The following is a 21251-nucleotide window of genomic DNA, read 5'->3' on the forward strand; positions in this document are numbered from 1 at the left end:
GTGGGAATGATATTTAATTGCCCAGCTGTCCTCTTCAGCAGCCTTCAACTTATCGAGTGTTAATGAGCATGTGTATTTGTAGGCAGCTAAGAAGTGGCAAATGAAATCTGTTTGTAATAGACTACCACTCTGCCTTTAGAGGGGAAGCAAGCCGCACAACCACCTGTTTCCCAGAGCCTCATGCCCTTCTCCAGTGCCAGGGTGTGCTGCAGGTTGGACTTTTCAAAATGGTAGTGCCTGTATCACTGGTGTTGGGTGCAAGGGAAAAGGGAATAAAATGAAAGAATATTTTTAATCAGTTAGTCAAGACAGTATATGTCATATTAAGAAACACACATTCAGACCACAATGCTCAGATTACAAAATAGAGTCTCTTTTCTAACACATATGCCACAAGCGTAATGTAACCAATGGTCTCAGTTTGCCCATAATAAAGATTTCTGATAATCTGCAATAATCGGCATGGACAGGTAGAATATGCTCATGGAATGCCTTCATCAAAAAACAAAATGCAAATCAAAACCCCATTCTAACAGTCCAATGAAATGGGTGTAAAGAAACAGTCAGAGGCAGTTTTGAAATCTCTCTCTGCTTTTTTTCCCCTCTATGTTTTGCACTGATAGAATTCTTAAAAATATATTCATAGCAGGAACCCATGAAACTACATGAATGGGTCAATTTACTGACAATCAGTCTTACTCCCAAGAGTTAGAAATACACAGATATTCACCGAGTTCCTTCAATACAGAGCACATGTTATGTATTTGTCTGTTCAGTCTTCCCCTTCTCATCCCCAACCTTTATTGATTTTTCTACCAGTAACTGACTTTGACCTTTGGTGATAACAGTAATGTTTCTGAAAACTGATGGGACCACATTCAAGCCAGATCTGTTGCTTTCTTAGTATGTTCCTCCTGTCTCCCCTCTGCTTAATTGTCACCAGACTCATATATTGATGACCCAATATTAACTTCATCACTATGACTGACTAGACGTTAATAAAATTGTAATGTTCAAGATTGATTCATTAGCCAACCAGGGGTCAGGGAGAAGAAGTCACATCTGTAACTGCATGCTGTACTGACAGCCAGGGAAGATGGGTATTTCAAAAGCAGGATTCATGAAAATGGGCAGGTGAACACACAGGTGGGGAAGGATTGCCTGTGACTGTGCTTATCTCACAATTAAAATATAACCATAGAAAGTATTGTGTGTTCAGGGTACATTATCTATACAACCTACTCCTATTTTAAAATGGATGGATAGATGATTGAGCTATGTAACAGATAGATTGATTGATAGATAAATGGATTGACAGACGGCTGGCTGGCTGGCTGGCTGGATGGATGGATGGATGGTGGATGGATGGATGGATGGATGGATGGATGGATGGATAGGTAAGTAAGTAGGTAGGCCAATAAATACATGGATGGATGGATAGATGGATGGATGGATGGATGGGTAGATGGATGGATGGTGGATGGATGGATGGATGGATGGATGGGTAGGTGGATGGATGGATGGATGGATAGATGGATGGATGGATGAGTAGATGGATGGATGGATGGATAGATGAATGGATGGATTGATGGATGAATACATGGATGGATGGATGGTTAAAGAGAGGGAGAGAATGGTACTGCAAATGTGTTAAAATTAGTGGATCTGGGTATCTGGGGGTTGGGGAGGATATGCTAGACCTCTTTACTAGTTTTGCATTATTTTTATAAACTGTCCTGTAAGTTTGAAATTATTTCAAAATAAAAAGTTTAAAGAAAAATAATACATCTATAACCATAAAGACCATATAGGTCATGGCCAACTGAAGCTGCACACATCAAGAACTGCATCTTCGTCGTGATTCCATAGGGCACCTGCCAGCCACAAGGCGGTCAGACAGGGTTTTCCCTCAGCCTCCAGAGGGACAGGGCCTGGGAGAAATGTTCTTTTTATTATTGTTTAGTTTTATTTTGAAAACTGACTTAAAGAAAGTCCTGCTTCAGAGAGAGACAGTGCAAGGCAGCTGTCAAAGAAAATGCTGTAGGTTTGTGACAAACTGCAGTACTGAGTTCCTTTTCCTCACTTTTAAGCAAGCATGCATTAGTAGCATCTGGGTGGTGGAGACCCACACAGAAATATCAGAGGATTCCTGATAGAAGACCTGACCTGTGGTTTCTTCAGGGAGAAGAACTGGGCATGGTGACTTCTGGAGGGCACGTCACAGTCACCTGTGATCCCCAGGTGCTGGCTGGCGCCCAGCCCATAGCTGGGTTATGGGGGTGCCTGGAGGCAGAGGTGGTCAGCTGAAGTTGAGGGAGGAGAGGGTCTTCAGTGAGCCCTGAAGGAAGGTTCCTTTAGCCATCCCAAGACTAAGCAGATGGGGGAGTCTGGGGAGGAGCAAAGGAGAAGGGAGAGAACCTGCCTGAGGCAGAAGGTTCTTAACATTTGTGGCATCTGGGACTGACTGGATCTGCTCTCAGAAAAAAACTCACCTGTGCACAAAATTTTACATTGAACTTCAGGAGTTCATGCACTTACTAAAGTCCAGGCATAAACCCTGTAACATCTACATCCTGGATAAAAATCCTTGAATTAGAGGGGCTAAGAAAAAGGAACTGTTGGATAAAGTGAGGGCAGTTGTTGAAAGGCTTTGAATAAGGAGCTCTGTTTTTTAAAGGAAGTGGAGAAAGAGAGAGAGAAAGGATGTTTCAGAGTTACATGGTATGAAAACAGTGCTTTAAGAAAACTAATTGGTATGGAGTTATCCTTGAGAGAAAAGAATGGAACCAAAGTCACTGGTGAGGGAGTAACCAGAAAATAAATCTGAGATAGAAGTGAAATGAGATGCCAATTATGGAGGTAGGAATGGACTGGCAGTTATCATTTTTATTTTATTTCATATTCTAGTTTGCATACAACAAAAATATGTTTTCTAATATTAAATATACGACAATGTAAAAAAAGCTGTTGGTTTTTAAGAGTTTTTCTATTTCATTTATTTTTAAAAGTCATAAACATTTTCTTTCAATATTAATAGTTTGAGTTGATATAATACTTTTTCTGAAACTCAGAATTTTTGTTCATCCATTCATTCAGTAAATATTAAGTGCCTGTTATATACTAAGCTTTGCACTATAGCTGATTTAATATATCATGTCATTTATCCTCTGACCATTTTGGATATTCCTTTTCTTTTTTCATAAATAGAAGAATTGAGGCCCATGGGAAAAAAGGACAAATTGAAACCAGAGCCTACATGTATCTGAGTCCTTTATTAATTACAAATATAGTCTTGTAAACCTCTAAATAGCTAGTGACATGAACCTTCATTTCTCACTTATGAACAAACCTAAGCTATAGTTTTTAAGAAGCTTTAGAACGATCCATCAAGATGGTGGCCTGTGTAGAGTTGGCCACTGTATTAGTCAGAGTTCTCCAGAGAAATAGGACCAACAAGATATATATATGTAAATATTAAGAGATTTATTATAGGAACTGGCTCATGCAGCCATGGCAACTGGCAAGTCCGAGTTCCATAGGGCAGGCCACAAGTTGGAAACTCCAGTGAAGGTGTTGTTCCATTCCCCTGGAGAAGCAGTCTGGCTAAAGTAGAGATAGAAATTCTTTCTGGTGCTGAAATCATCAGTTTTCCCTTTAAGGCCTTCAACGGATTGAATGAGGAGACTCCCAATGCTGAAAGCAATCTCCTTTATTAATTATAGATGTCATCAGCCATAGATGCAATCAACCAACTTCTGACTGATATCCACAAAATGCCCTCATAGTAACAATCAGGCCAGCACTTGCTTAACCAAACAAGTGGACACCATAACCTATCCAAGCTGAAACATGAACTTAACCATCACTGCTATCCAGATAAGCATCCACAACCTTGGCCTTATCACTGTCTACTTTTTATTGTCAGAGACTCCACAGGCTCAGTGTCATATTTGAGAACACAAGTCACGTTGGCAAAGACCACAGGGACAGATGCCAGCATAGTTATTTGTGATGAGAATGAAACTGTCCTTCAGGAAGAATGGCCCAACTGCCTGGCAAGGATGTCTGTGTCTACTGGCCAGCTAAAAAGAAAGAAGCTTTAGCAAAAGATTGCTTGATGACCAGGGCATCAGAAGAAGGGGTCACAGAGTTCATTCATTTATTCAGCAAGTGTGAACCTATGCCTGATAGAGAGCTGGCACAAAATAGATGCTCAGTAAGAGTACATGAGTGAGTCTGTGAGTGAGTGAATGGATGGATAGATGGATGGATGGATGATTTAATTGGTAGATTCTGTGTGGCAAACACCAATTGTTTCAGTTTCCTAAATTCTAAAACAAATACCGCACAATGGGTTGGCTTAACAGTAGGAATTTATTGACTCATGGTTTCAGAGGCTAGAGGGCTTGCTTCTAAGGATTGGTATCTTCTGTCAGCCATCAATCTTTGGAGTTCCTTGGCTTTTCTGTCAAATGGCAATTCACATGGCGATGCCGTCTCCTTCTCTCCCAGGTTCTGTTGACTTCTGACTTCTGGATGCAACCCATAGCTTCTCTCTGTGTCCAGTTTCATTTCTTATAAGGACTTCATCCTTCTTGGATTAAGGCCCACCCTCATTCATTTGGGCACACCTTAAATAATAACACTTTCAGGGGCCTATTTGCAAATGGGTACTTACCCACAGGACCAGGGGTTGAGATCTTAACATGCCTTTTGTGGAGGACATGATCCAATCCTCAAAAGCAGTTTAGGCAGCAGAATATTCCAGCCAGGCAGAAAGGCTATCTCTTGTTGTCCTGACAAAGTGTCCACTTCCCAGAGTGATTTGGGATCATTATGTCCAACATCTACGGTTCTTTTTAAGTTAAGGGCTGGTCAGCTCTTCTGATGAACACTTTTTTCTTTAAGTATCTCATAAATAAAGGCATTGTCTTTGGAGATAATCCACCTTGTTAAACCAATTTTACTAAGCTCTTCACTGATCTGATTTGTGTAAATCCACACACCACCTGCCATGTACCCATATATAATCAGTTTTATCTGTCTGTAATTATAATTTGTTGATAATTTGAAAAAGAGAACCTCAGACAGTTTCCTCCAAAAACTTTCAGCTAGGAACAAACTTTTATGTGAAAATAATACAAATATGGGGAATGACAGTTTACAGTGGAAATATTTACATAACCTTAACTCTTGCAAAACAGTTGAAACTTTGCTAGAGTGACTTCTTTTGGTTTACTCTTAATCTGTTTCTCTTCTGCATTCTTCCACAAGCTCTGTGTGGTGTGAGCATTTTTAATAAGGATTTTCAGAAAGATAAATACGGCTTATATTTTCCCAGCTCAAAATTCTCCTTCAGGCATCTGAGCCAATAAATAATAGTGGAGCTCTGAATAGTATGCTTAACTTTTCTTGGCAAGCCATTATCATAGCTGAGAGTTGTCGGAGCATCAGGGAAAGTCTATGTACTATATAAAGAAGCTTTTGTCTCCTACATTCTGGCCTCCAGATGGAGATGAAGACTTGAAATTCTTTTCCAGTAGTATTGAAAGAATTTTTTTTTTTAATCAAAAGCTCGACTTCCAGTAAACAGCTTTTGTTTGTTTTCTTCCAAGCAATAGCATGGTTTGCACTTCAAGTACCAATTCGACATTAGCTGACAATGTACTTCCTAGCTAAGATGTTCCCACGTTGTCAGTGGGTTCTAGGTTATGTTTTGGATCATTTATTGTATCTTATTTGAAAGTGATTTAAAAGTATTATCTGGTGAAATGGAGTATTTACTTGTTTCCAGATTTAGATAGGGAAGCTTTGAGAAAGTGTGATTTATACACAGGCAAACAGTGACCCCTCGTGAGGGTTAAGTATTCCGAATGCCCAGTGTCAAGTTCTCTGTGCAGAACTATCCCATGTTTTACCACACATCTGGGGTTTTCCAAGAGAGAATGAACGATTGCAACCAACAGCTTATTCACAAACTTCCTTTGAAACAATCGTTTTTCTTCACCAGATTAATTTCCAAAGATTCTGGCCAATTAGCCAAATTAGTCCACTTCCACAGACAACTCTCATCCTTGGGCTCTTAATAAACTTGCTCGTTAGCAGTGAGAATGTTCAAAGATAAGTTACAAATTAAAAGATGGAGCCAAAAATAGATCCTGTAGGGAACATCTGTCATCTGATTTTCAGTGTCATACGTGTAAACATGTCCCTTGAGTAATGGAACCAGAGTTAATACAGAATGATTTGAAGATCAATGATGTCCTGTTTTTAAGTAGGCATCCAGTTTTTAGATTGTCTTACAACCAGTTCTTTCTAAATCTTCAAGAGCAATTTAGAGGCAGAAAAAATGGCAAATCGTTTAGAGTTGGTAGAACCCTTTAGAATCATTCAATCCATTCCTCTTGTTGTATGCTTGAAACTTAAAGCACACGATTTAAGTGACCTTCATCCATATAAGTTCAAATGACTAACAAGCTGTTTCAAGCTGTTTGGACTAACATTAATTCTTTACCAGTTTGGACTAACATTAATTCAAGCTGTTTGGACTAACATTAATTCTTTATCAGAGTTTTATGACGTTTGACTTAGGAGAAACCTAATCTGTTAAAGACAGACCTGGTTTCCTGAGGGGACTTTTGTTCATCTTGGAGGAAAGATCCTGAGGTCACACGTTTCTTCCAGATTCAGCCTTCCAAGAGGGTAGAGCTGTATCTCTCCAAGTGTTTGCTTCCCTGGGGCCTCCAGCACAGCACATTCTTTCATGCAAAATTGAGCAAGCATTTCTGTGCACCCACCAAGTGTTGACCCAATACCTAGTTGGGGATCACAGCCAGTGATCACTGGAATTACGCCAGGCAGGTATATATACAAATGACATCCAACTCTTACTAATTTGTGGGTTAGGTGCAACACCAGATTTGGGAACTTCTTTAGGCTATTTCTCTCCCACCCCGACCCATTTAACAGATGAAAAATTGACTCTATGCAGACCTAGAGCCACCCTTCCTGGTTCTCAGGACCAGGTTCCTTAATCACTCATTGACCCAGAAAAAGTCCATCAAGGCAGCAAAGAGTTCAGGAAGTTTCTGGCCTTTGCAAGTTACTTCTCTTTCTTGCATTCTCACTCAAATGGATGCTGCTAGAAATTTCCTGATGCATTGCCCTGCACTACCATTAAAAATTCGAGGTTGCTTGCACTGAGTTATGTTTAGGGAGTCAACTGATCTCTATTTTACTCACTTATTACATTTATTTTCTTTTTTCTTAAATAAAAGCAGATCCCACTTGTGTACTGAGAAATGCTTAATTGGAGAAGATAGAGACTAATGAAAGCGTTTGTTTCTGTAGCAGCAGGCCCTGAAGCATGTGAATATAGGTTTTTCCCTTCACTTTGCTTCTCCCTGACAGAAGGCAGCCAGATCCTCTGGGTCACCAAACCCTCCATGCAGAAGGCTGCCATTCTCGTCTGTCTCCTTGATTGCCTGCCCCCTCTTCACAGCTATGAACAAGTACTCAGGTCCTCTTTGGAGACCCCCTCTAATGAATGCTCTGTGACTCAGCCAGCAGGAGGCTCTTGTGTTGTGAACATCTGTCATCTTCCTCCCTTGTGAAGCTGCAGACGCTCTCTGTCGTGCCTCTTCGCAGCTCTCCACGCATTATTTCCATACCACCTGTCCCAGGGATCAGGAATCACAGTCCCCTCCAGAATTGCTCTCTTGGTCTCTGCATCATAGAGCAGATTGTTGCCACAACACTGCCTACCAACCCATTCCTTCTTTCCTATATAAGGGTTTCTCTTCGGAGACCTGCTCCTTACCCCTGTCACACTCAAATCTGATTTGCCTGCCTTTTCCACCCGCTGTCCATGTCAAGAATAATAGCAGTCTTTGCATTCTCGTTCAGGGTGGCACCAATGGAAACAGAAAATGTTTATTTTACTGCCAAGGAAGCATGGTTCTGGGGGTGGGCTGAATATAGCCTGTAATCTTTTTTTAAAAATCCAAATAATGGTTCATTTAGGTAGATGGGGCTTTCAGAAACGCTACCCCTGACATCTCAGCTCCAAGTGCAAGTCATGCTGGGAATCATCCCTTGATTGGTTTTACTCACAAATATGCCTTTGGCAGATATTTAAAATCTGGTCTTAAAAAAGTAACTAGAGAGACTTTTCTTCCTCTGGTAGAGCGTAATGGTTTATAAGAGTAGTACAGGCTTTAACCCAAATACAGCATGCACTCGTATGGTTTTCCTAAAAGTGAATGCAGTCAATACTTATTAATGCTTGCTTCCTGCAAGAATGCATCAGGGGAACCACGTCCATTTTCACCAATATCCTACATCCCCTTGAATGTACAGAGATTATCATCATTGCTATTAAGTTGCAAGCAAAAGACAAGCATGGGTAGGAAAGACAATCAGCCATAGTTTTAAGCTGGGAGAGCATGTTTGAATGAGGTTTTGAAATCTTAGGGAATTTGAGCAACAACGATAGCACCCTTGTGTTCTGAAGGCGTCCGCATGTCCAGTGAAAGCCGGGCTATATGTCAGCGAAAACACAGCTTAATTCCAAAGTCCAGACAAATTCCTCCTCCACAAGTTTTATCCAAACCAAGTTCTAAGTTAAGAATTACACAGGTATGGTTTATAAATGGGCCTCTGAAGGGCTAAGAAGCCCCACTAGAGAGCAAAATGGGGCTGAGATATGGTCTTCTGGCAAACAGAAATTAATGACAGGGAGCCAAGGGGAAAATTAGAAGGAGACAGACGGAAAGATGTATGTTTATGGCTTGCTTCTGCAGCCTGCGGGTGTTGGGTGAAGAGCCAAGTAGCCCAGGGCTTCTGCTTGGCTAGAGGTAGACCAGATGCCTCAAAGAGACCAATCAGGATCTGAAGCCAAGAGGTGGAGAACAGAGTGGGACTGAGCTGAAAGGAGTTCCTCCTGGTTGCTTCTGAGATCAACTCCACACAGTAGAGACCCAGGAAGTGCAAATATATAAGGACCACATGGCAGCTCAGGAAAAGAACTGAAGAGTCAATCTTTGGTGGAGGTTTGATGATTTTAAGGAATTATTGTTGTTTTTAAAGTGTTACAACAGCATTGTTGTTATGTTCTTAAAATATATACACACACAAACACACACATATCTAATGAAATGTTCACATGCGGGCAGTAACACATGGACACTACGATAGTGAGTATTCATGAAATCTCACCATTCACACAAATGAAAGCATCGTGGATATTAAGAATTTTCACCAAAATTTTATTAGCAAATTTCTAAAAACACTCCTAACAATATAATAATATTTGGCTTATTCTGCCTCTATTTTTTGAACAGAACAGGTTTTTTTTCAAAGTTAACCTGAAGCTTGAATGTGGTTAAACTATGCAATTTTTGCTCTATATCTGTTACTGCAATAAAAAGTTAACAAAAAAAAGCTACCTTAATACTTAGAACACTTGTAACACTTTGAATAACCTTTTAGTTTTCAGTTTGTGTGACAGTGCTTATACAGATAAAAATATATATACATATATATGTATATTTTTCAACAGAACCCATAATGGTAATTTAAATTGTCATATGACATACATGGGATAAAAACAACCAATGTTATTTCTAAAATGAATTTGTATTTTTTAGCCTTTTTATGAGATTTCATTAACACATAAACCTTTTTGAAATGGTTAGGAGTGTGTATGTATGTATGTGTGTGTCAGAAATAATTTTAAGGCTTCTAAAGATGATCTTGTAGACTTTTATTTTGAAACAGTTTATTCAAATTAATTTTAACACATGTAGCTTTTAGTTAAAAAAAAAAAAAAAAAAAAAAAAACTCCAGAGAAGTTATGACAAACATAGATTTCAAAGCCCCTATTTTTGTTCATGTTGCTTTTCAGAGGTCTTGGGTAGGGGCATGGAAGAAAGTATTGAGTATTTGTTTTGTTTTCAGTTTACTTTTTAAAAAATTACTGCTTTATCTGTTTTTATTGTGACTTAAGACAGTTAAAAGTAGTGTGGAAATGCATGAACTTTATCACAATAAGGATAAATTAAGGAAAACCACAATAAAAACCATGAAAGTGTACAAAAATTTATTAAAAAATTTTTTTAAAAGTAGTTATAATAATGAGTAAATGAGGTGGGAAAACTCATGTTGGAACTAAGCTGCTAGGCAATAATAATAGGGAAAAGGAGAAGGTAAAATTTAGCATTAAAAATATACTAAGTTCCTTTTTGTTTGTTAAGGAGAGAAAAGATATTTTTTAATATACCTTTATTAAGACCAGCCAAGCAATATCTATTATATTATGCTCTATCTTTTTTGTATTTTGAAATATCTTATAGCTATGTTTAACTGAACAAGTGAATAAAGTGCAAGCCAGATTATTATCCATAAAAAGAGATAATGGTTGCAAGAGTTAAAACTGCAGTTACCGATCGTTTCCTGGGCGATTTTGCTGTTTATATGCAGCCTGTCCAGTAGTGTTTGGTTTATACCAATTTTCTCTTAATTAAGCCTGATGTAATTGGGTTTGGTGTCTAGTCCAGGATTTCTTATATTCTCAGTAATGCACCTAGAAACCAACATTTCATGAAACTAATTATCTAGAGAAAGTCATGAATATTTGCACAGCTAATGGTGCCACACTTTCTTATTTGAGTCTGAAAGGATTTGGGGGAATGTAAACATTAACATATGGATTGTGTGCTCCAGAAGAAATGTTATTCATGGATACAGCAGGAAATGCATAGCTAGTTGTAGGTAGAAGAAGAGCACACACCTGCCAGCCAATTTAGAAGAAATAGAGCAATCAGCAAGTACCTACTCAGCAGACGCGAGCCAGGTGAAGGGAAAAAACTCACTCGTAGGAAAACCCACTCCAGTGTAAATTGGGAACTATGGAAATTTATTAACCTAAAACACTATTTAAGTTCATTATTTAAATCGTGCCTTTTGACACTCCTTCTGAAAAGGTCTATTATAGTATAGCCCCATTGCCTATTTTCTTTTATTTTACTGTGTCAATTAAAATCCCAGTGGACTGGTAAACACTTCTAACCCTGGAGTCTGGATATACCATGTGCTTCGTATGAGAGCTACCCTCAGAAAATGTTATTGTAATGTGCTGCTCGTTATGCTTTTGAATTTAGGTTAATTAAAATATTCCCAAGATTTCCCCACCATAGAACAACTCTCAGCATGTTCGCTCCTCACTCGTTAGGTGAATCGTATTGTTTTGTGCTAAACGGTAATTTTTTTGGATATGCTTAGCAGTTCTGGAAAATGAGCAGATCACATCACATTTGCCCAGCCATCTCAACTCTGGTTTTCTTTTTTTGCAGCTGGAAAACAAAAATTATTCATAAAAATTCCATGATTGTAACATAAGTAGCCTCAGGGGAGAACACATGCATCTATCAAATAAATGTTTTTAAGGATTATTCATGCAGAAGGTGGCTGGTTTCTGTGTCACTGTAACTGCTTTTTTGACACACAAGGCTGGCTCAGCCATGAAAGCACTGTGGCATATTTTACCTTTTACATTTCACTACTGCAAAAATGAAAAGCGACTAAATGTGAAATTAGAGATGTAAGCGTTATGGAAGTATCATATTGAAAAATCACATAAAGTTTTATAATAAAAACTGATTCAGAATCCACTGAAGGGACGTCTTCATGCTCTGAATGTTGAATAACTGACTTAATAATACCATACAGCTTGCCGCTAGCAGGAACGATGACAACTATGGATCGAAAATTTAGGGCCCCTTTTACTGCTATGGCAAGAGCTTTAAAATAAATTCATAAATCCAGGCCCCTCCTTTTCTGCATTCATAGTCCACCTCAGGTGGTCTTCAGTTCTCGTGGGAGTGAACTGGATATTGAAGAACTTGACAAAGCCTAACCCGGGACAGTGACAAAAGGAAAGACTCCTGGTTGTTCTGCAGCTTCTTTGCCCTTAGCGTTTTCCCATTCTCTCTGTACCTCCGACATTCCCCAATATCCCACTTACCATCTCCACCCACACCCATCCTGTTGCCAGAACCACTCCAGCCCAGCTCAGGCAGCTAGAGGACTGGGATGCTTAGGGAGGGTTCCCCCGTCACTCACGATGTGGCTCAGTTCATCCTGAAATAAGATGAGCAGAACAGAGTTGAGCTGGTTGGGATCCCTGCTTTGCCAATGCCTAGCCTTATGTGCGGCCTTAAAAAAGTCATTTGGTTGCCCACTGTCCCTATCAGCAACCTTCTTGGCCTCCCTCACTTTTCCACCCTCATTCCAGCCTGGAGATGGATGGACCTGCAGACAGGGTGCCGTGAGAAGGGCTTGATGTGCATTGTGGCACGGGCAGGAAGCATATCTCCATCTTAAAATGAGAAATAGGCTAAGGAGGCGAAGTGACCTTCTCTTGGGCTTATATTTAGCTTGCAACACTCCTTTACAGCACTGCCTGGCCCTGTGGGGATTCAAGTTTGCAACCCCTTGTGTGCTACGGTTCAGCACTTAATCTACTCCATGCCAGGAATTCTTCAAGGCATGGTGAGGAACACGAAGATGAATAACGTAAACGTAATTCCTCCTTTCAAGAAGTTTGTAATCCTGTAAGGTAGGGCTTGAGGCCAGAACAACCCAGGCTCTATCACAAAGTGCAGTAAGATGATGCCTTAAGACACTTAAACTTCAGATTGAGATAGCTCATCCCTGGAGACTTGTGAAGACTTTCCAAAGGGTACATGGGTAGTTTTGAAAGTACTTTCTTCCTGATAATTAACTTCTCTATGTTCCTTGCCAAAATAGATCTACTGGGCCAGTGTTGCAAGCTAGGTATGAGCCTATAGCGCACAGAGAAACAGTAGGAACAAACGGTACTGACCCATGGTTTCAGATAATCAGGGAAGATGAAAACACTGGGCCATAATGAAACTAAACATCACGAAGAAACAGGGTGCCACGACTTGGGGCTTGGAAAACTTGCCCCGGGAAGTGGCTTTTCAGCTGTTAAACGGAGAACAACAAGATGTTTGGACTTTAATTATGCAAAAGGGGGAGGGTGTCAACAGAGAGCAGTCAGGCCAGAGGCAGGCTCTGTGTAGGGGGTCCATAAGAAGGACTCAGGTGAGGTGGCCAGGAACGGGTGGCACCTGCCTCAAGGTGTGGTGAAGGCACACATGGGGCTGGGCTGGGCCATATTTTGGTTTCACTCTAAAGGCAATTGAAAACCCTTGGAAGATATTTAGGCCACAAGATGACATGATCAGATTTACATTTTTCAGGGATGAGCTCCGGCTGGGGTGTAGAGGACCCATTGGAGGGAGAATCCTGTGTGGACCCAGGGAGGTTTTTAACCTACTTTGGGAACTGCAGTGAGAGGGATCAATGGCTCGGACTAGGATGGGGAACGGCAATGGAGAGAAGCCAAACAGAATTCAGGTGTTGTAGAAGTTCTCCTGAGGGACTACATCCCAGGATGGAGATGTGGGTGTGGAAGAGGTGACTGGAGAGCCGGCGGTGCCCATGAGGCTGGATTTTAGCCTGGAAGCAGTCGGAGGCCACGGATGGTTTTAAAGTGAGACATGACCTGATGTACAAACTCTTTCAAAGGGGCAGTGTTCATGTGGTTGACATGGATTGGCTTCAATTTCATTCTTGCCAGGATGGGGATGCTTATATCGTATATACCTGTTGAGTTGTGTTTGACGTGCAGATGGAAGCGGTGTAATGTAACAGAGCAGACTCCCTAGTTCAAAGTTGGCTCCACAACTCACAGGCTGCATGTCCTTGGGCAACTTAGGTGACCTTTCTATGCCCCAGGCTCCTTTCAGAACATGGAGGAGAACAAGAGAACCTATTTCACAGGATTGTTGTGGTTTCAAATTTAGTGAGATAATACATGTAAAATACCTTAGAACAGGACCTCGGAAATTATGCTAGAAGATGTTAGGTATTGCTCTATTTATGATGAAACATCCAAGTTTGTACTTGTACTGTTTTTTTTTCACTTCAAAAAACTCCAATATGCCACTGTGAGCTGAAAGGACCTTGACTTCTCACAGCCCTGGTTAACACGGAAAACCTACTGCAGAGAAATTAGAATGTGAAAACAATGGGCACGAGCCATCATCAAGGCTGTAAATTATGATTTTTAATCTCTCTCACTTCCTGTGAGCTAGAGACGTCATCTCACACAATGGAGCTCATCCTTGAACGCCTTTCATGTATGCTTTTTCATGCTTTTAATTTTTTTTAGATTCCTCTAGTTCTTTCTGCCTTTTTTTCCCCTCTGGGACTTGGTGGTGGTAAGAATGGCCCCTCTGCACATTTCCTTCACAGCAGAAGTCTGTATGTGCGAAGTGTTGAGAGGGAGATGGAATGGATTAGTGGGCTGATATTACTGAAATTCCTAGACCCTACCTTTCAAGGATGTTAGTCCCACGGGGGGACACCTGCTGCAAACATCCTTCTTGCCTATTGAGCAAACATCTGCAAATGCAGTGCCACAGCAATTATAGCAGCTCCTACCCAGCCAGAAACTGCAGAACTCCAATGCTGGAGCTGCAAACACAGCTGTTCAGACCTGGTGCAGTGGAGGTTTTTCGGAGTCCTTTGTCTGATGTTTTGAATTCCTTTGTCTTGGGAGTTTGGCTGCTTGTCTACTCTTAGAGAATCCCAATGACCTCTCTATAGATTATTTTCCTCATGGGGAGAGTGTTTGCCATGCAGTGTTCAGGAGTCAGAGGCAGAAGACAGAGGACTACAGACTGTTCTATGGTTTTCCTCCCAGTGTTTTAGTCCCACGGGGCATGGGCGCTGAGAGGACCATCGTGGGTACCGTGCCAGCCCCTGTGGTCCCACGGCTCACTATGGTTCCCACCACTCAGACCTCATCATGAGCTACTGACACTCAACAGAGTCATCTCCGGGACAGTAAAGCCTACCCCTCCCCCGGCCTCCTGTATGCTTTTGGATTTTGTCAGGGGACAGTGTCTCCAAATAATAATTTATTCAGATCTCAGGAAATAATTTGAACTACGTCAAAGAGAAAAGAAAGAATTGACCAATTTTACATGAAAAGCATTAAAATTAGGGTGGCTTCCTTCTTCCATTTCTCCCCTACAAAATAAAGTGAATACAGGATCTGAATGAACATTCAAGAAAATATCTTGAAACATTGGCCAGAAATCTCCTGTAAACCTACCCCTGAGCGATTTTACTGTCAAGCCACCATGATAGACCAGGAGATGGCCAGCTGGTGTGGATGACTTCCGTGGTGGCACACAGGGAAGGACAGCAAGGACAAGGAGGAAGTCCAACTGCACCCGGAGGAGATGGGCACCCTTTGCTTGTACTTGTTTTTTTCTTTTTGGGATCCACTTAGGACAACTTCAATGTCATTTTCAAATTGTAACACCAAACTTTTTATTAAGTTTTTCTGGATGGTTGTACCTAATGTTAGCATTGAAGAGACCTCACCCTTGTTAATTTTTCCATCCCAATCTTTTCTTTTTAGTCTGGGCGGAGGGCAAGAAAACCACAAAGACTAAAGTGTATGTTATCCACCCAAGTGAGCCTGTAATGCCATAAACACCCTTTATTTTCAAGATAACCCAGATTTAGTTATGCAAACTTGCCATTTTAACTGATGCTCAGCCATGATTCCAGAAGATGTTTTGTAAGTGAAATTCCTTCTAAATCAAACAAATGAGTTCCCTTGAATCAAAGAGGTTGCATACAGCGTTTGACTAATCAGTAGTTTCAAAACAAATAACTCTTTGGGCTTCACAATCACACCTCCATATGGAATCAACTGGTGGTTAGGTCAGAAGGCAGGAGCCTGATGCCCTTGATCTTAGATCTCCACCAGAGGACGTTTAAAACACAACCCAGACCCAACCCCTGCCCAGGCCAATTAAATTAGAGTCTCTTGTGTTGCGACATCAAAATTTTTCAAAAGTTCCATAGTCATTTTAATATGTAGCCAAAGGTGAGAACCACAGCTTTGATAGAGAATGGTTACTGGGAAGCTAGGATTACTCTTTGGTTTCCTAGAGTGATAGACTGAATTAAGTTTTGAGGCCAAGTCATGGGTGGGGAAACACAAAGGAGTGCTCAGCTTCGTGGTTGAGAGCAGCATGCAAGGGACTGAGTGATAATGGAACTCATTTCTGAGAAAAACCCTTGCAAAGCATGCCTCCCTTTTGGTGAACTAGAGAAGAGTAAGGGCTATATGTTTTCAAGCTTCTACAGATAATCTTCAAAATGTAAGTTAAGAAAGAGTCATAAAAATAACATTACATATTAATATCACTTAATATATTATATATTGCATATAATAACATTTTAAAAATAAAGAATATGTACACACACACATCCAGGCTTGTTGATTCATTCATTTACTCATTGAGTTTCCGTTAGATGCCAGGTAACTCCATTGGCCATTAAGGAAAGAGCGGTAAACCAGGATGGCCATGTTCCCTCTCCAAGGAGAACTTGAAATAAGTAATCACAAGGGTGTTGGATACTAAAAAAAGATAAGTAAGGAATAGTTTGGGAGCAAGGAACAGAGATCATCTCTGGGAGACTCGTATTGGGCACTGAGAGGAGAGATGGCATTTCCAGCCCCAGGAAAACGTTGTCCATGGTGCTGAACATTCAGTTTGCCCACTAGAGCCATTTTCATCAGAACTATTTCTGGAAGCCTTCAAAGGTGGTGGCACAAGTCTGTGTATCTAGTGAAATGAACAGAAAACATCTAGGCCACACCTTTGTGACTGTGAGAAGACCATCTGTTTGCACAAAGATGGACCCAGGTTTATTTTTATTCTTCTGAATAGTTAACAAGTTATGAAGTACACAGTGAATATACCCTGGACATGTAGTGATTGGTGGAATCTGATGTTTACTGGCTCCTTCTGTAATCTTAGATTAAATGTCACTTAAACCTTCAGCCTATATGTCAGGGGAACAATGTGCACATGCCAAAGTACATGGGCTGAAATGGCCAGTGTGGTTTTGTGAGAGGTGACATAGGTGTCCCATAAAGGGATTTGACACAGGGACACCAGGAAATTAAGTCAGTTTTTACTGGGAGGGTAAGAGTGTAAGAAGCAGCAAGGGAAGAATGATAGGATTGTGTTATGGCGAGAAAGAAAGAAGGCTTTGACAGTGAGAAAAGAGAGAAAAAATTACAGAAGAAACAATTGATAATTGATCCAGAGGAATGGGAGGTGAATGAAGGTGTTTCTCAGTTGTGTTTGTATAGCTGAGTCCAAGTGTCAGCAAAGAGGTAAAGTATTAGTAAGGATCTTTAAATGCACCCTGCTTTTCATTCTAATACTTTACTATTTATAAAATGCCTGAGTGTGCAAAAGCTCCATGAATATTCAAAATAACCCTGAGGGATGCTGCTGTAATCGATACATAGATGAAGAAAGATAAAGTTATACTGTCATTCCCAGTGGCAAAGTAACTTGACCAAAATCATACATACAGTGAAAATGCAGCGGCAAATGTCAAATTCAAGCATTTGTGCTCCACATACAGTAATCTGTAGCGTCAACATACTGCAGTACAATTAGGTCCTGAGCATTTGTTCACTTCTGTGTAGATCACATAACTATATGTGTCTTTGAAGTTATATTTCTCTCATTTACTTGCATTTCTACTTGTCTTGTACAGATTTATCCTGTTACATTTTATACCTTCAAATATGCGTGGGCATAAATTAGAGTTGGGGATTCTTTTCCACCTGGAAAAAAAGCACCATTAAGTTCCAAGTTTCTGTACCCGAGTAACTGCATCCCTGGCATTTTGTAATACCTATTTCCTCTCTTTTTTTTTTCAGTGCATAAGAAATAGCTTTCTAAACGGAGAATCCCAAGAACTAAGAAAGTAGTAGCTGGCTCCTATTATGTTGGGAATGTTAGAATTCTGTGAAAGGAAGCACAACTGCTTAAAACTCTTAACTTCTCTCTCACTTTAGAAAGTCAAGCAAAAACCATGGATTAATTTGATAGCCAGCACAGAATAAGAAAAATAGTGGGAGCAAGAAAAGGCCATTTTTCCTAGAAAGGTTCATTTCATTCTATATACCATTTCCCTGGGATATCTGCCAACTGTTAGTAGAAAGAGGAATGTTACCCATTTTTAAACATTTCACTCTTGAGTATTACAGAGATAAATAAGTAAATAATGGAGAAGTAACTTTCTTTCACGGTAGTAGTTTAAGAAGAGTAAAAAGCACCTAAATGCAGATAGGTTTGATGACCTGAGAAAATTCAACCATGAACGAAAAATTTAATCTTTCCATAGGTGCTGTTTTAGAAAGAGTACCTTTTTGCACCAAAACCCTAGAGCCATGTCCATTTAATAAAGTGTGGGGCCTGCATGTAGGTATTAAGAGATTTATTTGCAAGCCCCAGAAATTTTCCAGTTGAACACTTACAAAGAAAAAAAAAAAAAGTCTCTGTTCCCTTTTGCTGCAGGACCAATGCAAGAGACCATATATGATTTCTGGAGGATGGTGTGGCATGAAAACACTGCAAGCATAATTATGGTGACCAACCTTGTGGAGGTTGGAAGGGTAAGTTGGATTTCTACTGTAAATGACCATTTTGTTCATTGCTTCTTTTGTAATATAAAGTAAGGTATGAGCCAAGTTTTTGAAGTATTATGCGTACTCCATAAATCATTAACTACTACAGCTCCTCCAATTGCGGCCCTGGCTTACAAATTATCAGAAAACAAAGCCTGAATTGCTTTCATTTGTGGCAATAGCAACAGACAGGAAAGGCACTCCAGATTTAAAAGCAGTTGTTACTGGCTGTATCAAGCACACGAAAACACCTGAAAGCATGATGCTTGTTGTTGGATGTCAGAACTCAGTGGTGCTACATTAGATATGCCTACTTTCCCCAACTCGGGAAAATGAATTCAAAAAGCAGTGTGCAGCACTGGATTCAATCATTTGATTAGAATTCCAGCATCTTCTCTTCCTCAGTTTCTACCATGTGCCTCAGTTTCCCCCAAGGTTGTATGTATTGCTTTGTTCATTGTAACTGTTATAAGTGTTTTAGTAATGATATCAGTATTGATATACTATAGGATTATTTCCAAAATGAAATTTTAAAATGAGAAAATGCACAGGGTACAATTGCTTTGTTTTATGGTGAGTCTGATTCATGCTTATGTTCAACTCAAAAGCAGAATCCACTTCTTCTTAGTGAAGAAGTTGAACTTGGGAGATTTATGCTCAGCAAAGGCAGCCGAACGGTTAGCTTAGAATTGAAATACTGGGGTCAAAACCATAAGGGATTGTCTCTTCATGTTCTAGGAAGGTCTCAGGAGACACTTTAAGGAAGCAGAGAGACATTAAAAGGGGCCACTACTTCCAACTCTGGCAACAATGGCAGACTAACGTGAAAACCCTTCCCCTACCAACATCTGGAAATTCCAGATAGAATCCAAATACCCATTTCAATATCTGGAAATATAAACATATATAATAATAATGGCTAGCTTGCTCTCAAGAAAATAAGGAAAACTACTAGAAGCCAGAAACAAAGTGAGAACCAGAGACACAGGAACAGAGGACACTGCAGCTGAGTTCGTTAGGTAAGGCAGGGGTGGTATGTGTCAATCTGGGGACTGTGGCTTGCAAAGCCCACCAGGGGCAGGAGATGAGGTCTTGGGCCTGGGTGATGCCTACAATGTGACTGAGACAGCCACAGAAAACCAAACTTCACAAAGAGTAGGCACTTGGTGAAAGGCCAAACTGGGGGCTGGGGGAGGAAGAGAGGGTCAGCCCCTGCATGGGGAGTGACAAGAAAGTTCATCTGTCTCCACTTAAGATCTGGGTGAAAAAGTACTTTCACTAACTCTTGGATCAAAGGAAAACACCTTACTGTAAATCAGAAAATATATAGAGCTATAAATCACAAAATATCCCATATTAAACTTTTGGGATGCAATGGAAGTAGTTAACTCAAAAGGAAATATATGTTCTTAAATGTTTTTTATTAGAAAAGAGGGAAGACTAACAAAGCATCTACATCTCATTCAAGAAGGTAAAGAACAGAGCAAAGTAAAAATAATAAAAGAACAGAAATGTATTAAAAAGAAAGCAAAGAAACAAGAATAAAGTTCAATAAATCAAAAGCTGGTTTTGTAAAAATACTACTAAATAGTCAGACCCCTGGCAAAAGACCAGAAATAAAAGGAAGAAACACTATAAATAACCAATATTGGGAATAGGATGGAGATTTTTTACCATAATAGAATAATATGAGTAACCAATAATAAATTTGAAAATTTAGAGTAATTAGTGATATTCTAGAAGTATATAATTTTCCAAAATTGATGCAAAAAGAAACAAAGTCTGTGAAGACAATAAGTATATAAAAATTGAATTATGGTTAAAAATTGACCCATGGAAAAGCACCAGGCCTAGATGGTTTTACGGGTAAGTTCTACTAAATATTCAAGGAATGGATAAATTCAAATCTTATAAAAACTATTCTAAGAGAGTAGAAAAAAGACCATTTCCCCATTTTATTCTAAGAGGATAGTATAACCTTGACATCAAAACCAGACAAGAACAGTATAAAGGGGAAAATGATAGGTCCAATAAACCAGTAGAAAGAGATGAAATAGACCAATGGATCAAAATAACCCAGATGTTGACTTCAGGCATACATGGAAAAATATACAATGAATAGGAAAGCATGAATTCTTCTTTCAGTTGAGCAGGGACATTTGTTTAACCATGTGAACCAAAAAAATAATAAGTCTTCCTTCATAAAACATTCAAAAATGAATTCCAGGGAAAGAAATAAAACTTTAAGACTTCTAGAAGAAAATATAGAGAAATTACTTATGAACTTTGATTTTTTACGACTGTTTCAAGGACACCAAATGCATTAGGAAAAGAATCGGCAAAATTGACCATATTAAGTTGCAAATTTTTCTGCACAATAAAAAGATATAAGGTAATTGACAAGGCAAAGGAAAGTGATACTAAGAGACCGTTACGTCAAGTAGAAAATCTTACAAAAAGCAGTCCTTCCCGTATAAAAAAGTATAAAGCCATTCATTCCTTCCAATTCCCTCACTACTAAGAGACAGTGTGGGAGCAAGATGATCTGCTTGTGATGGAAAAGTTTGGGTAATCGATGGTGGGGATGGTAACACACCATTGTGAACGTAATTAACAGCAATGAAATATATATTTATATGTAGTTAATAGG

At 39.8% G+C, this 21251-nt stretch overlaps 1 protein-coding gene across 5 annotated transcripts in view; it reads left to right on the top strand.

Moving 5' to 3' along the window:
* Positions 1 to 21251, top strand: part of PTPRM (protein tyrosine phosphatase receptor type M) — a 792402-nt gene that overhangs the window by 709618 nt on the left and 61533 nt on the right. For all 5 annotated transcript variants that reach the window (XM_037806216.1, XM_037806217.1, XM_037806218.1 and 2 more), the window contains one exon: positions 18492 to 18589. In XM_037806216.1, coding sequence (XP_037662144.1) covers positions 18492 to 18589 — 98 coding nt within the window. The remainder of the gene's footprint in view (positions 1 to 18491; positions 18590 to 21251) is intronic.

This window comes from Choloepus didactylus, chromosome 16 (assembly GCF_015220235.1).
Source record: "Choloepus didactylus isolate mChoDid1 chromosome 16, mChoDid1.pri, whole genome shotgun sequence".
Lineage (NCBI taxonomy): Eukaryota > Metazoa > Chordata > Mammalia > Pilosa > Megalonychidae > Choloepus > Choloepus didactylus.